Genomic DNA, 15,259 nt, shown 5'->3' on the forward strand with positions numbered 1-15,259 from the left:
AGACTACCAGGCCCTGTCCCCAGAGTTTCTGATTCAGAAGGTTAGAATGGGTCCAAGAATTTACATTTCTAACAAATCACCGGGTGATGCTGACGCTGTTGTTTGGGGGACAACACTTTGAGAAGAACCTGTGACTTAGAGCTCTTTTCCAAGAAAAGCAGAGAAAGGGGATCAGTGGTGAAGTCTCTTTTCCTACTGCTCCAAGCAGTTAAACTGGGTCCCAAATTTGTATGTCCCAGGGCAAAATAAAAGCCCTCCAGCTATCTAGATCTAATCTCCTCGAAGGGAATTCCCCTTGGAGGGGGAAGGGAGGAAAGAGGGAGGAAAGGAAAGAGGGAGACAGAGGGGTGGGGAGAGAGGCAGAAGGAGAGGGGGGAGAGAGAGAGAGACAGATAGACAAAGGTGCAGGATCTTGCCCCATCCTTCCAACCACATACAATATTCTCCCTAAGAAGAATTTTCGGGCAAATATTACTTTTTCCATCTTGTGAGATTTCTAGGAGAGTTGTGTTACCCCCTTACAGACGGCCCTGTGTAGGATGGCTAACCCTGTTATCCAGCTCCAGTGACATGATTAGACTGCTGTTTCTATTAAGATCCCTCTGGTTTTCAGGAGGAAATGGACAGGAGTGGCACAAGACTCACTTGGAAGGCTGCTAAGTAACCCAGGTGAAGAGAGAGGGAATCGGGGAAAAATCATTTGAGAGTTATTTTGGAAGTATAATTGAGAGGACATAATGATTAACTCTATTAACTATATGTAGAGAGAAGAAGGAGTCAAGGATGAGCCTCAGGTGGCTGTATGGGATGCAACATGGCGCAGGTATTTATGAAGAAAGGAAACACTAGAGGAGGAGCTGGAGTGAGGAGAGAGATGATGAAGGACTGCCCAGAAGGCAGGTGGATATATGAACATATGGGTCTGGCCCTCAGTAGACAAGTCTGGGCTGGAAATCCAGATTTGGGAATCATCATCGTATAGAAGGTAATTAAAGCCTTGGGAAAGGATGAGATCACCCAATGAGGGCATACAGAACAAGATGAGGTTTATAGTTATTTATTTTATTTTTGGCTGTGTTGGGTCTTCACTGCTGTGCATGGGCCTTCTCTAGTTGAGGTGAGTGGCAGCTACTCTTCGTTGCAGTGTGCAGGTTTCTCATTGTCGCGGTTTCTCTTGTTGCAGAGCACGGGCTCTAGGCACGCAGGCTTCAGGAGCTGTGGCACGTGGGCTCAGTAGTTGTGGTTTGCAGGCTTTAGAGCTCAGGCTCAGTAGTTGTGGCACGTGGGCTTAGCTGCTCTGTGGCATGTGGGATCTTCCTGGGCCAGGGCTTGAACCCGTGTCCCTTGCACTGGCAGGCAGATTCTTAACCACTGCACCACCAGGGAAGCCCCGAGGTTTTTAGCTTAACAGTAAAATTCACTGAATCATGGACTCTCTGCATGTACTGCTTTTTGTGTTTTCTTTTAAACATCTTTATTGGAGTATAATTGCTTTCCAATGGTGTGTTAGTTTCTGCTGTATAACAAAGTGAATCAGCTATACTTACACATATAACCCCATACCCCCTCCCTCTTGCATTTTCCTCCTACCCTTCCTATCTCACCCCTCTAGGTGGTCACAAAGTACGAGCTGATCTCCCTGTGCTATGTGGCTGCTTCCCACTAGCTATCTATTTTACATTTGGTAGTGTATATATATATATGTCCATGCCACTCTCTCACTTCGTCCCAGCTTACCCTTCCCCCTCCCCGTGTCTTCAAGTCCATTCTCTACATCTGTGTCTTTATTCCTCTCCAGCCCCTAGGTTCTTCAGAACCTTTTTTTTATATATATATTCCATATATATGTGTTAGGATACGGTATTTGTTTTTCTCTTTCTGACTTACTTCACTCTGTATGACAGACTCTAGGTCCATCCACCTCACTACAAATAACTCAATTTCGTTTCCTTTTTTTTTTTTTTTTTTTAAATTTTATTTATTTATGGCTGTGTTGGGTCTTCGTTTCTGTGCGAGGGCTTTCTCTAGTTGTGGCAAGTGCGGGCCACTCTTCATCACGGTGCACGGGCCTCTCACTATCGCGGCCTCTCTTGTTGCGGAGGACAGGCTCCAGATGTGCAGGCTCAGTAATTGTGGCTCACGGGCCTAGTCGCTCTGAGGCATGTGGGATCTTCCCAGACCAGGGCTCGAACCCGTGTCCCCTGCATCGGCAGGCAGATTCTCAACCACTGCGCCACCAGGGAAGCCCTCGTTTCCTTTTATGGCTGAGTAATATTCCATTGTATATATGTGCCACATCTTTCTTATCCATTCATCTGTCGATGGACACTTAGGTTGCGTCCATATCCTGGCTATTGTAAATAGAGCTGCAATGAACATTATGGTACATGACTCTTTTTGAATTACGGTTTTCTCAGGGTGTAAGACCAGTAGTGGGACTGCTGAGTCATATAGTAGTTCTGTTTTTACTTTTTTAAGGAACCTCCATACTGCTCTCCATAGTGGCTATACCAATTTACTTTCCCACCAACAGTGCAGGAGGGTTCCCATTTCTCCATACCCTATCCAGCATTTATTGTTTGTAGATTTTTTGATGATGGCCATTCTGACTGGTGTGAGGTGATATCTCATTGTAGTTTTGATTTGCGTTTCTCTAATGATTAGTGATGTTGAGCATCCTTTCATGTGTTTGTTGGCTATCTGTATATCATCTTTGGAGAAATGTCTATTTAGGTCTTCTGCCCATTTTTGGATTGGGTTGTTTGTTTTTTTGATATTGAGCTGCTTGTATATTTTGCAGATTAATCCTCTGTCAGTTGCTTCATTTGCAAATATTTTCTCTCATTCTGAGGGTTGTCTTTTCGTCTTGTTTATGGTTTCCTTTGCTGTGCAAAAGCTTTTATGTTTCACTAGGTCCCATTTGTTTATTTTTGTTTTTATTTCCATTTCTCTAGGGGTTGGGTCAAAAAGGATCTTGCTGTGATGTATGTCAAAGAGTGTTCTGCTTATGTTTTCCTCTAAGAGTTTTACAGTGTCTGGCCTTACATTTAGGTCTTTAATCCACTTTGAGTTTACTTTTGTGTATGGTGTTAGGGAGTGTGCTAATTTCATTCTTTTACATGTACCTGTCCAGTTTTCCCAGCACCACTTATTGAAGAGGCTGTCTTTTCTCCATTGTATATTCTTCCCTCCTTTATCAAAGATAAGGTGACCATATGTGTGTGGGTTTATTTCTGAGCTTCCTATCCTGTTCCATTGATCTATATTTCTGTTTTTGTGCCTGTACCACACTGTCTTGATTACTGTAGCTTTGTAGTATAGTCTGAAGTCTGGGAGCCTGATTCCTTCAGCTCCATTTTTCTTTCTCAAGACTGCTTTGGCTATTTGGGGTCTTTTGTGTTTCCATGCAAATTGTGAATTTTTTTGTTCTAGTTCTGGGAAAAATGCTATTGGTAGTTTGATAGGGATTGCACTGAATCTGTAGATTGCTTTGGGTAGTATAATCATTTCCACAATGTTGATTCTTCCAATCCAAGAACATGGTATATCTCTCCATCTGTTTGTATCATCTTTAATTTCTCTCATCAGTGTCTTATAGTTTTCTGCATACAGGTATTTTGTCTCCTTAGGTAGGTTTATTCCTAGGTATTTTATTCTTTTTGTTGCAATGGTAAATGGGAGTGTTTCCTTAATTTCTCTTTCAGACTTTTCATCATTTGTGTATAGGAATGCAAGAGATTTCTGTGCATTAATTTTGTATCCTGCTACTTTATCAAATTCATTGATGAGCTCCAGTAGTTTTCTGGTAGCATCTTTAGGATTCTCTATGTATAGTATCATGTCATCTGCAAACAGTGACAGTCTTACTTCTTCTTTTCTGATTTGGATTCCTTTTATTTCTTTTTCTTCTCTGACTGCTGTGGCTAAAACTTCCAAAACTATGTTGAATAACAGTGGTGAGAGTGGTCAACCTTGTCTTGTTCCTGATCTTAGTGGAAATGGTTTCAGTTTTTCACCCCTGAGAATGCTGCTGGCTGGGGGTTTGTCATATATGGCCTTTATTATGTTGAGGAAAGTTCCCTCTATGCCTACTTTCTGGAGTGTTTTTATCATAAATCGGTGTTGAATTCTGTCAAAAGCTTTTTCTGCATCTATTGAGATTATCACATGGTTTATATCCTTCAATTTGTTAATATGGTGTATCACATTGATTGATTGGCGTATAATGAAGAATCCTTGCATTCCTGGGATAAACCCCACTTGATCACGGTGTATGATCCTTTAATGAGCTGCTGGATTGTTTGCTAGTATTTTGTTGAGGATTTTTGCATCTATGGTCATCAGTGATATTGGCCTGTAGTTTTCCTTTTTTGTAACATCTTTGTCTGGGTGTGGTATCAGGGTGATGATGGCCCCGCAGAATGAGTTTGGGAGTGTTCCTCCCTCTGCTATATTTTGGAAGAGTTTGAGAAAGATAGGTGTTAGCTCTTCTCTAAATGTTTAATAGAATTTGCCTGTGAAGCCATCTGGTCCTGGGCTTTTGTTTGTTGGAAGGCTTTTAATCACAGTTTCAATTTCAGTGCTTGTGATTGGTCTGTTTATATTTTCTATTTCTTCCTGGTTCAGTCTCAGAAGGTTGTGTTTTTCTACGAATGTGTCCATTTCTTCCAGGTTGTCCATTTCATTGGCATATAGTTGCCTGTAGTAATCTCTCACGGTCCTTTGTATTTCTGCAGTGTCAGTTGTTACTTCTCCTTTTTCATTTCTAATTCTGTTGATTTGAGCCTTCTCCCTTTTTCTTGAGTCTGGCTAATGGTTTATCAATTTTGTTTATCTTCTCAAAGAACCAGCTTTTAGTTTTATTGATCTTTGCTATCATTTCCTTCACTTCTTTTTCAGTTATTTCTGATCTGAGCTTTATGATTTCTTTCCTTCTGCTAATTTTGGGTTTTGTTTGTTCTTCTTTCTCTAATTGCTTTAGGTGTAAGGTTAGGTTGTTTGAGATTTTTCTTGTTTCTTGAGGTAGGATTGTACTGCTATAAACTTCCCTCTTAGAACTGCTTTTGCTGCATCTCACAGGTTTTGGGTTGTTGTGTTTTCATTGTCATTTGTTTCTAGGTATTTTTTGATTTCCTCTTTGATTTCTTCACTGATCTCTTGGTTATTTAGTAGCATACTGTTTGGCCTCCATGTGTTTGTATTTTTTACAGTTTTTTTTCCTGTAATTGATATCTAGTCTCAGAGCGCTGTGGTCAGAAAAGATACTTGATACAACTTCAGTTTTCTTAAATTTACCAAGGCTTGATTTGCAACCCATGACATGATCTATCCTGGAGAATGTTCCATGAGCATTTGAGAAGAAAGTGTATTCTGTTGTTTTTGGATTGAATGCCCTGTAAATATCAATTAAGTCCATCTTGTTCAATGTATCATTTAAAGCTTGTGTTTCCTTATTTATTTTCATTGTGGATGATCTGTCCATTGGTTAAAGTCCCCTACTATGACTGTGTTACTGTCAATTTCCCCTTTTATGGCTGTTAGCATTTGCCTTATGCATTGAGGGCCTCCTATGTTGGGTACGTAAGTGTTTACAAATTGTTATACTTCTTCTTGGATTGATCCCTTTATCATTATGTAGTGTCCTTCTTTGCGTCTTGTAATAGTCTTTATTTTAAAGTCTATTTTGTCTGATATGAGAATTGCTACTCCAGCTTCCTTCTGATTTCCATTTGCATGGAATATCTTTTTCCATCCCCTCACTTTCAGTCTGTATGTGTCCCTAGGTTTGAAGTGGGTCTCTCGCAGACAGCATATATACGGGTCTTGTTTTTGTATCCATTCAGCCAGCCTATGTCTTTTGGTTGGAGCATATTTACATTTAAGGTAGTTATCGATATGTATGTTCATATTACCATTTTCTTAATTGTTTTGGGTTTGTTATTGTAAGTCTTTCTCTTGTGTTTCCTGCCTAGAGACGTTCCTTTAGCATTTGTTGTAAAGCTGGTTTGGTGGTGCTGAATTCTCTTAGCTTTTGCTTGTCTGTAAAGTTTTTTTGTTTTTTTTTTTTTTTTTGCGGTACGCGGGCCTCTCACTGTTGTGGCGCACAGGCTCCGGACGTACAGGCTCATCGGCCATGGCTCACGGGCCTAGCCTCTCCACAGCATGTGGGATCTTCCCGGACCGGGGCACGAACCCGCATCCCCTGCATCGGCAGGCGGACTCTCAACCACTGCGCCACCAGGGAAGCCCGTCTTTAAAGGTTTTAATTTCTCTGTTGAATCTGAATGAGATCCTTGCTGGGTAGAGTAACCTTGGTTACAGGTTTCTCCCTTTCGTCACTTTAAATATGTCCTGCCACTCCCTTCTGGCTTGCAGAGTTTCTGCTGAAAGATCAGCTGTTAACTTTATGCGGATTCCCTTGTATGTAATTTGTTGCTTTTCCCTCGCTGCTTTTAGTATTTTTTCTCTGTATTTAATTTTTGACAGTTTGATTAATGTGTCTTGGCGTGTTTCTCCTTGGATTTATCCTGTATGGGACTCTCTGCGCTTCCTGGACATGACTGACTATTTCCTTTTCCGTATTAGGGAAGTTTTCAACTTGCATGTACTGTTAATTACATCTGAGAAAAGCCTTGTTATTTGGTTGATGTGGCCAAATTCAAAGGCACTATCCTCATCCAGAGGCATTTTATTTAACCAAAGGGCCGAGTGCCTATAATGATGATGATGATGAAGAAAACATAAACAACAATAACCAGCATTGAGTTCTTATTATGTGCCAGGCACTGTGTGCTTTTCATGCAGTACTCATTATTAAAAGTAGTCTCAAACCCTCTGAGGTAGATATTCTTATTAGCCTCATTTTACCAATGAAGAAACAGAGGCAGAGAGAAATTAAATAACTTACTCAAGGTCCTATAACACATAAGTGGCAGAGCCAGGATTTGAACCCAGGAGTCTGGTTCTAAATCTGTGCTCTTAAAATCACTCTACACACTAAAAAAAACTCAAATGTTATTATTTAGAACACATATTAAGCAAGGGAAAATTAACGCATTAATGATTTTGGCACATCTTCTATTTAATGAGAAATTCTTACACAGGACGCCATAATTTATTCATTAACTATAAAACGCGGCAGATTACCTTGAAAAATGTAAATGCTGACTATCTACATAACAGGTTCTTTTAATAGCTTTGTTTTTAATTTTGGCTTATAAACACAACCTATATTTTAGCTCTTAACAATACCAATGTATGCTTTTGTGTAACTACTAATAACATTTGCCAATGTAAAGGTCATCTGTTCATCTTCTCTGTCAAAAATGAAAAACACTTAATACTACTACTCAGGTAATTAAATGTCACTTTTCATCTTCAAAGCACTTTACTCACATTAGATAATTAATTTTCTAATACCCCATTGTAAGATAAATAGTATTATTTCCACTACATAAATAAGGAAACCACGGAGATGAATTATTAGCCCAAGGAGAATTAAATTTCAGAGTTAGAATTCAGACTGCCCCCCAATCTTTCCCTTCCTTAATTTAAGCCTTCTTGTAAAATCCAAAATACCCAAGGTTGTCTCCTAGTGCACACAGATAGTCAGTAGAAACATCATTAGACGAGAGGCCCAGCTTACCTCAGGAGATCCGCAAGAGTGAGTGTCTCCCTCTGCCAAAGCAATGACAGGTAGCAGAAAGCCAGCGTCCGTGGCACAGTCATCTTCACAATTCCCTTCTCCTTTCGCAGTGAATACTCAACTCCGTCAAGAGATCCAGAACAGACAGATGCTGTTTCTAAAAGGACAAAGGGAGATTTTTAAAAGCACAAGCAACTATTCTGGACAACAAAGAAGAAAACCAGCAAAATCCAAAGCGGTATTTTAAATATCTTTAGGTTACTGATATGATCTTTACAAAGAACAATTTGGCAATAAAGAGCAATAACGATTCAGAAGAAAATTGGCCAAAAAGGTAACTGCTGGTTCTTTGTTGGGAGTCGGATGAGCTGAGATTTGTCTTGTTTGAATTTCTGTATAGTTAACAGGAACAATTTTTCAAATAAATAAAAGGAAAAACAATTACAAAGCAAAAAATGTGTAATTCCTTTGAGTCACGCCTCAACTCACATGTCCCCTTCTCTGAGAGGCTCTCCAAACACTAGCTAAGGCAGCACCCCCTCCCACTCCCATCCTCCAGGCATCCTTCCCCACAGGGCATTATTCCATCCTCAACTCATTCATTCCACAAATACTTATCCACCTCATTCTTTGTGCCACTCTTCTAGCTCTGGGGAAATGACAGTGTACAGTCTCTCATCTCTCCTAAAACCTACATACTAGTAGTGAGAGACAGTAAATAAACGCCCCCCCCACACACAAAAATTTGCAGACAGTGGTTAAGCACAACACAGATGAATAGCACTGGAGCGGCATACAAAATGATGGGAAGGGAAGAGACGTGCTATTTTACACAGGTGGTCAGAGAAGCCACTTTGGGGAAGTGACTTCCGAGCAGAGACCTGAATGAAATCAGAGAATAAGTCTTAAGGATCTGGAGAGGAACACCAAGTACATTAGCAGAGTCAACCTGAAGGAATATCAAGGAAGCCAGTGTGGCGAGAGCACCACGGGTGAGGGGCAAGTGTTAAGACATGACAGGAGAGAGTAAGAAACCATATTGCTAAAGGGCTTTGTTGGTCGTGATTTGTACTTTAGATTTTCTTCTAAGTACGTAAGAAGTTTCTGGAGAGTTTTAAACAGAAGAGCTACATGATCTCATTTATGGTTTTAAAAGGTTCCCCTGGCTGCTATGAAGAGTGGAGCTGGGGCGGGCACACGGGAGACCACGATTCCAGGTCGACCACGATGGGCACTTGTACTGGAGCGGCGACCCTACAGATGGTGAGACGTGGCTGGATTCTGGACATATTTTGAAAGCAGAGTCAAGAGGATTAACTGATGGACTGGATGTGAAGAATGAGAAAAAAAGAGAAGACAAGTAGGATTCTAAGGGTTTTGGACTGAGCGACAAGAAGAATGGAGGTACCAGTTACTGAGACAAGGAAGATGGCAAAAGATCAGGTTTGACGAGAAATCAAGATATCAGAACTGCACAAGTGTAAGATTTTATTAAGCATACAAACAGAAATGTTGAGGGTAGCTGAATATTAAAAATCCTATAGTTGAGAGGATGGGCAAGAGATAGGAATTTTAGGGTTGTCAGGATATAACTGGTGTTTAAAGTAAGGAGTGAAGGTAGATTTAAAAAGCAGGATGAGGAATGACCCTGAGAAACTCCAAGTTTTCTCGGGCAAAAACTCTCCAAATTATCCCTCAAAATCCCCTTTTCCGGGCTTCCCTGGTGGCGCAGTGGTTGAGAGTCCACCTGCCGATGCAGGGGACACGGGTTCGTGCCCCGGTCTGGGAGGATCCCACATGCCGCAGAGAGGCTGGGCCCGTGAGCCATGGCCGCTGGGCCTGCGCGTCCGGAGCCTGTGCTCCACGACGGGAGAGGCCACAACAGTGAGATGCCCATGTACCGCAAAAAAAAAAAAAACAAAAACACGCAAAGATTCAGGGTCAAGGCATGTTGTGGCAACACTGTTTATAATAAGACAAAAATTTCAAACAACCAAATGACTGGAATAGAAATGTAATTAAATAACTCCATGCAAGAGAGCAGTGCATAACAATTTACACAATGCTTTAGATCAGTGGTTTTCAAGGTACAGACTCTGGAGGAGGTATATTAGCATCACCTGAGAACCTACTAGAGCCGCAAATTACCGAACCTACCAGTCTGTGGTTTTACAAGCCCTCCAGGTGATTCTGGTGGATGCTAAAGTTTGAAGACTACAGTTTTAAAGGAATATACAAGGACACAAATTTCCATAAAATATTATGTTAAAACCTTCTATATATATTATATATATAATAACATGTAGGGACTTCCAGTTAAGATGGCAGATTGAAAACATACATTAGGCTCTGTTCTGTCGCACTTCAATTATAAAGAAATTTTCAAAAGATATAAATACAAGAACAAATAACATGGAAAAGGAGACAACGGTAATAAAATTTTAAAAGCCAGAAAGCAAATGGATGGATGATTATTGCCTTATCAGTGCTGAGAAAGCTGGATTCACAGCCAGCAGTAGGGAAAGCCAGAAAGCAATCTAATTTTCCCCTGGGGACCTCTAAGGAAAGCTCAGGAATCGATTAAACCAGGTACCCCTGGAAACTGAGTGAAGTAGGACTAATACTGGGAGGAGAGCTTGAAAGTCCGATTAAGAAGAAGTTAAGCACCCAAACTTCTCCCCAAACTCCATGCGGCCAAATGACTGCTCCCCAATCTTGCCAGAAAATTGGAAGTTTCTCCTCTAGAGACAGTAAAACAAAGGGCTCTCTGGGATAGGGCGTCAGTCACATACACAGTTGAAGTAGGGGTATCTTACTGAAAACAGGAGGATTAAGTGAACGTTTACATATTGAGTATTGAGACAACTCCTTCCTCCCCTGAGGCCTTTTTCCCACCCAGTTCCCAGAACAGTCAGGTTTACAACCTCCAAATGGAAAATCTGATCAGCTAGGGGGGAAATAAATTAAAGATGACAATGCTGAAGGTTCACCAAGAAAATAAACCAGAGTAGAGCTGACAAGATTAATCATGGGTAGAAAGTTTCAATCAACTTTTCAATCTCCATTCTTAAACAGGACTAGCCTTCTTAGGCTTGCTAAACACTTGAAGAAATCCTCTAATATAAACAGGCAAGGCCAAAACAAATTTTCAAATCTGTGGGAAATAATATTACTATCCTCAGCAAAATAAGAAAAGATGCTCCACAAAAATGAGGGCGTGAACCAAGAGGGAAGATGAAGTGAGATCAAGGAAATAAGAAATTTAATTAGAGAGAGGTGACAGAATCCTTGGAATGGTGGTAAAGAGATCCCAGAGACAGCTGGGACACAGGTCTAGAAATACATCATTCTAGATCAGAGCAGCTCAGAAGCTCCAGAAAGTCTATTACAGAAGATGAAATTGACAGAATATCTAAGGAATTGAGAGATTTTCAGAACTGAGGGGAAGTGTGGAGATACATTAGTAATAAATTATGGATTAGTAATAAATAAATAGAAAACTAAACGAATAACAAGACAATTATCAACTCTGGAAAAACCAAAAGATATACAGAAAAAGTAATCATAGTAAGCTATGTGGTTCAGTTCTGACTAGCATTTACACACTTAAAATTTAAGCACCAAAAATTGATCCAGTAAAAAATTATATTGGAAAGACAGAGAATGAGAAATTCATAATTGTGTGTTGGTAACTACATGGGGAGGGGGGCAGTGAAGGATGAGTGAAAGAGCTAAGGCTTCATCTTCCATAGTGGGAATTTAATTGCTAATGTCCAAAACCGGAAATCAAGATGTAGTACTAGAAGCATGCGATAGGGACACGCAGGTTGCAAGAGAGTTGAAAATGAATGAATGCCTCTTGGAAACAGGACATTTCGGGGAGACAATGGACTGCAATTTATTTTTATTTGTTATTTTTGTAATTTATTATAACAAGTCATAAATTTATTTGAATTAACATGCATGTAGAATTCTGATTTAAAAAATTTAAAGAATGATGAAATAGCTCACATTTTTGCAAAACAAAATAATAAAACTCTTTCCCTTTCTCTCTATATATACATGAATAAAAAACCTGAGCTGGGACGAAGTGAGAGAGTGGCATGGACATATATACACTACCAAATGTAAAATAGATAGCTAGTGGGAAGCAGCCGCATAGCACAGGGAGATCAGCTCTGTGCTTTGTGACCACCTAGAGGGGTGGGATAGAGAGGATAGGAGGGAGGCTCAAGAGGGAGGGGATATGGGGACATATGTATGCATATGGCTGATTCACTTTGTTGTACAACAGAAACTAACACAACATTGTAAAGCAATTATACTCCAATTTAAAAAAACAAAAACAAAAAACCTTTTGGAGTATAGTAGAATACAGTGGCAGTGGTTATTCTGGGGTGATAAAATAACTGGTGATTTTATTTTCTTTATGAATATCTGCATTTCTTTGGCCGCACCGCACAGCTTGTGGGATCTTAGTGCCCCGACCAGGAATTGAACCCGGGCCCCGGCAGTGAAATCCTAACCACTGGACCGCCAGGGAATTCCCATGAATACCTCCATTTTATAGTTTTGTAATAAGAGTTGTCTGAATAGTTACACTTAATGTAAAAATGAAAATAATGCTCTAAGGATCATCATTTACTAAAAAACAAACATGCAAGCAAAAACCCCTAATATAGGTAAATAATCACGATGCTTTCTTTAAAAGGCTTGGATGGGGGTACTTTCCTGGTGGTCCAGTGGGTAAGACTCTGCACGCCCAATGCAGGGGGCCTGGGTTTGATCCCCGGTCAGGGAACCAGATCCTGCATGCATGCCACAACTGAGAGTCTGCATGCCGCAACGAAGATTCTGCGTGCTGCAACTAAGACCCAGCACAGCCAAAATAAACAAAGAAACCAAATAAATAAATATATTTTTAAAAATAAATAAAAGGCTTGGATGGTTTAGAGTTGTAGTCCTCTGGGACTATCTGAGCCAGGCTTGCCTGAAAGCACGGAGAAGGAAACTCCAGAGACTCCATGCTGCCCAATTGTCCTAGGATTCTAACTTCTTTGGACACAAAATGTAACTTAACTGATATCTGTGTCATTGTGCAGCCCAAGAAGTGTAGATATGCTGAAAAAAACAGACAAAACAAAACAAAGCAAAAGAAACGAGGATATGCTGACAATAGGAATTTTTGATCTTTGGAGGGCAAGGGACTTGCAAATAAGCACTCCATACTTCTGAAGTGTTTTGTTGAAAATTTTATATAACCATGCTTAATGCAGATTTCAACAATCCCTAACACCAGAGGTTTTGGAAGCTATCTCTCAAAGAACTCTATCAGCACACATCAAGATTCTAGCAATCTGTAATAAATTCTTGGTCTGTTCTTTGAGCTCTGTTTTCCACTTTTTTTTTTTAAAGGAGTGTGGAAACTAATATCATGAATAAATGCTTTCAGGAGGTCTATATCTGTAACCTTAAATATATTCCTTATCTACTTTAAATTATGGAATTAAATCAGCAGGTAAGACACATGTGTACACACACGTAATATGGTACGTTTTATTCAGCCTGCTATGCTGAGAAATTGGGCGACTTATCTCTGACTCTTGTCTATCTTACCTTATGGCTAAGTTCTGCCATTTCTCTGCTGCAACTTTTCTCTGAAAATTCTGAGCCCACACCTATCTTTACGGAGCTAGCATCCTTTGTGGATCTACTTACTGTTTAGCTCCCTTTAAAAATCACACCAAAAAACTCATGTAGAGACGATGTACCTTTTTAAAAATTGCACTAAGATTTCATTTAGTTTACCTTTCTCCTTGCCATATGATTCAACAAGTCATTCTTCCTCGCTAGGCCAAGTTTCCCTCCTTGGAATATGAAGAGATTAGACTATTTTTAAGATGCATTGCCAGCTAGTTTGATTCTCATCTTACCTGATTGTGATGCTTTGATGTTGGGGAAAGGCTTTTGAGTGTGGACATCAGGCTGAGATTCTGCTCCACTTTCAACAAAAGAAGGACAGCTCAGGTCACTCAGCAGCTCAGGCTCACTGTCCCAGTCTGAATGACTTGGATTATCTTCTAATACCTATTTTGTAAAATGTATAAATTATGATTTTACAGGAATTTACAACATAATTAATTTCCACAAACATCACCAATTCCTGAGCATCACAAACACCAGAAAAGGACCCCTCTAGAGACCTGCAGCCGTCCGCCCAGTCCCCGTGACCGGAAGAGCCCGACTTCCACACGTGCTCCCCAGCACCTCCCGGCAACGCTTCTTGGAGAAGGGCTTCAGTCAAGCGTGAGCAAGGAAACAGGCAGACATGTCAGGCCTCCTTCTCTCTGTAACTAACACCTCTCTTGCAGCTCTAGTATCAACACCAATAAAAACATCAAGTGTCAATAATGACTCCAGGCACACTAAGGCTTGACAAGGATATACTATCTCTTACCCTTGTTTAATTTTTCACACATGTATTGTTGGAATGGTGGTCAGAGTGTCCCTAAGAAAGGTCAGCGGGCTGGCTACCTAAAGGCCTCACTGACTGACATTACCTTGGGGAACTGATCACAGTCAAAAAGCCATGCTCTCAACCACGCAGGCCAAGAAACTTGATCTTATTATGAGGAGATAAAGCTCATGTTAAAGAAAATCACGAGAGAATGAGACAAAAAAAATCAGGGACAGGATAACGCTTGTGTGTTCTGTCAAGCACATCCCCTCCGACAGGAGAGCCCACGAGCGGCCAGGCAACCATAAAGCTGGCTGATAAGCGGAGACTGAGAAAACCGAAGCAATCCTGAGGAAATGTCCACAGGCTCCCGCAGGCAACCGTCTGCCGGCAGCTCCACCACGTGCTCTGCCCTCCGTCGGATTCTTCTGGTGTGCTCTCCACGCTCCCCTCTAAAGCCAGTGTCTCCCTTTGTGCACTCGATCCCACCCACTTTCTACTCAAAGGTTAGCATTCACTTCTATTCGTTCTCCATCAAGAATTTCTTCTTTCTCCTGTATCATTCCTATCAGTGCACCATCATGAATTCCACTTGAAGAAAAAAATTCCCCTTGACTCCAGCTACAAGGCGATTTCTCTGTACTTCTTCGCAGCAAAGTGCCCAGAGAGAGAGAGCTGTCCAGACTCGCTGGCTCCAATTCCTCTCCTCTCCGTCCCCCATTCCAGGCGGAGTTTTGATCCCACTGCTCCGCTCTTCGACTGTCAGCCCTCTCCCTTCCTGAGCTGGAGGCAGCATTTCTCCCAGTGGATCACTCCCCTCCTCTTGAAACACTCTGTCCCTTGGTTTCTAGAATGCCCCCTTCACTCCCTAGGCTTTCCTCCCGCCTCACCAGTGGCTCCTCAGGCTTCTTTGCTGATTCCTCCCTCTTTCATCCCAGACACCTTAACCCTAGCGTGGCCCAGAGCTCAGTTCTTGGTCCTCTTCTCTGTCTTCACTCCTCAGGGATGTCATCTGGTCTTGTGGTTTTAAATACCATTCACTACATATATTGCCTTCAATTCTAAAATGCACTCCCATGTCTCCGCAGTCTAACATCCCTGAAATCAGGATGTGTCTTACAATCAGGGGCATGTCATGATTTAATTTGCAGCATTAT

At 41.1% G+C, this 15,259-nt stretch overlaps 1 protein-coding gene across 1 annotated transcript in view; it reads right to left on the reverse strand.

Annotated features, from left to right (window-relative positions):
• TAF1B (TATA-box binding protein associated factor, RNA polymerase I subunit B) overlaps window positions 1–15,259 on the reverse strand; it is a 59,632-nt gene that overhangs the window by 33,870 nt on the left and 10,503 nt on the right. Inside the window, exons 6-7 of the mRNA XM_065891178.1 lie at window positions 13,579–13,732; window positions 7,646–7,802 (exon numbers count right to left, since the gene is read on the reverse strand). Of these exons, the coding sequence (XP_065747250.1) occupies window positions 7,646–7,802; window positions 13,579–13,732 (311 nt within the window). The remainder of the gene's footprint in view (window positions 1–7,645; window positions 7,803–13,578; window positions 13,733–15,259) is intronic.

This window comes from Phocoena phocoena, chromosome 14 (assembly GCF_963924675.1).
Source record: "Phocoena phocoena chromosome 14, mPhoPho1.1, whole genome shotgun sequence".
NCBI classification, from domain to species: Eukaryota; Metazoa; Chordata; class Mammalia; order Artiodactyla; family Phocoenidae; genus Phocoena; species Phocoena phocoena.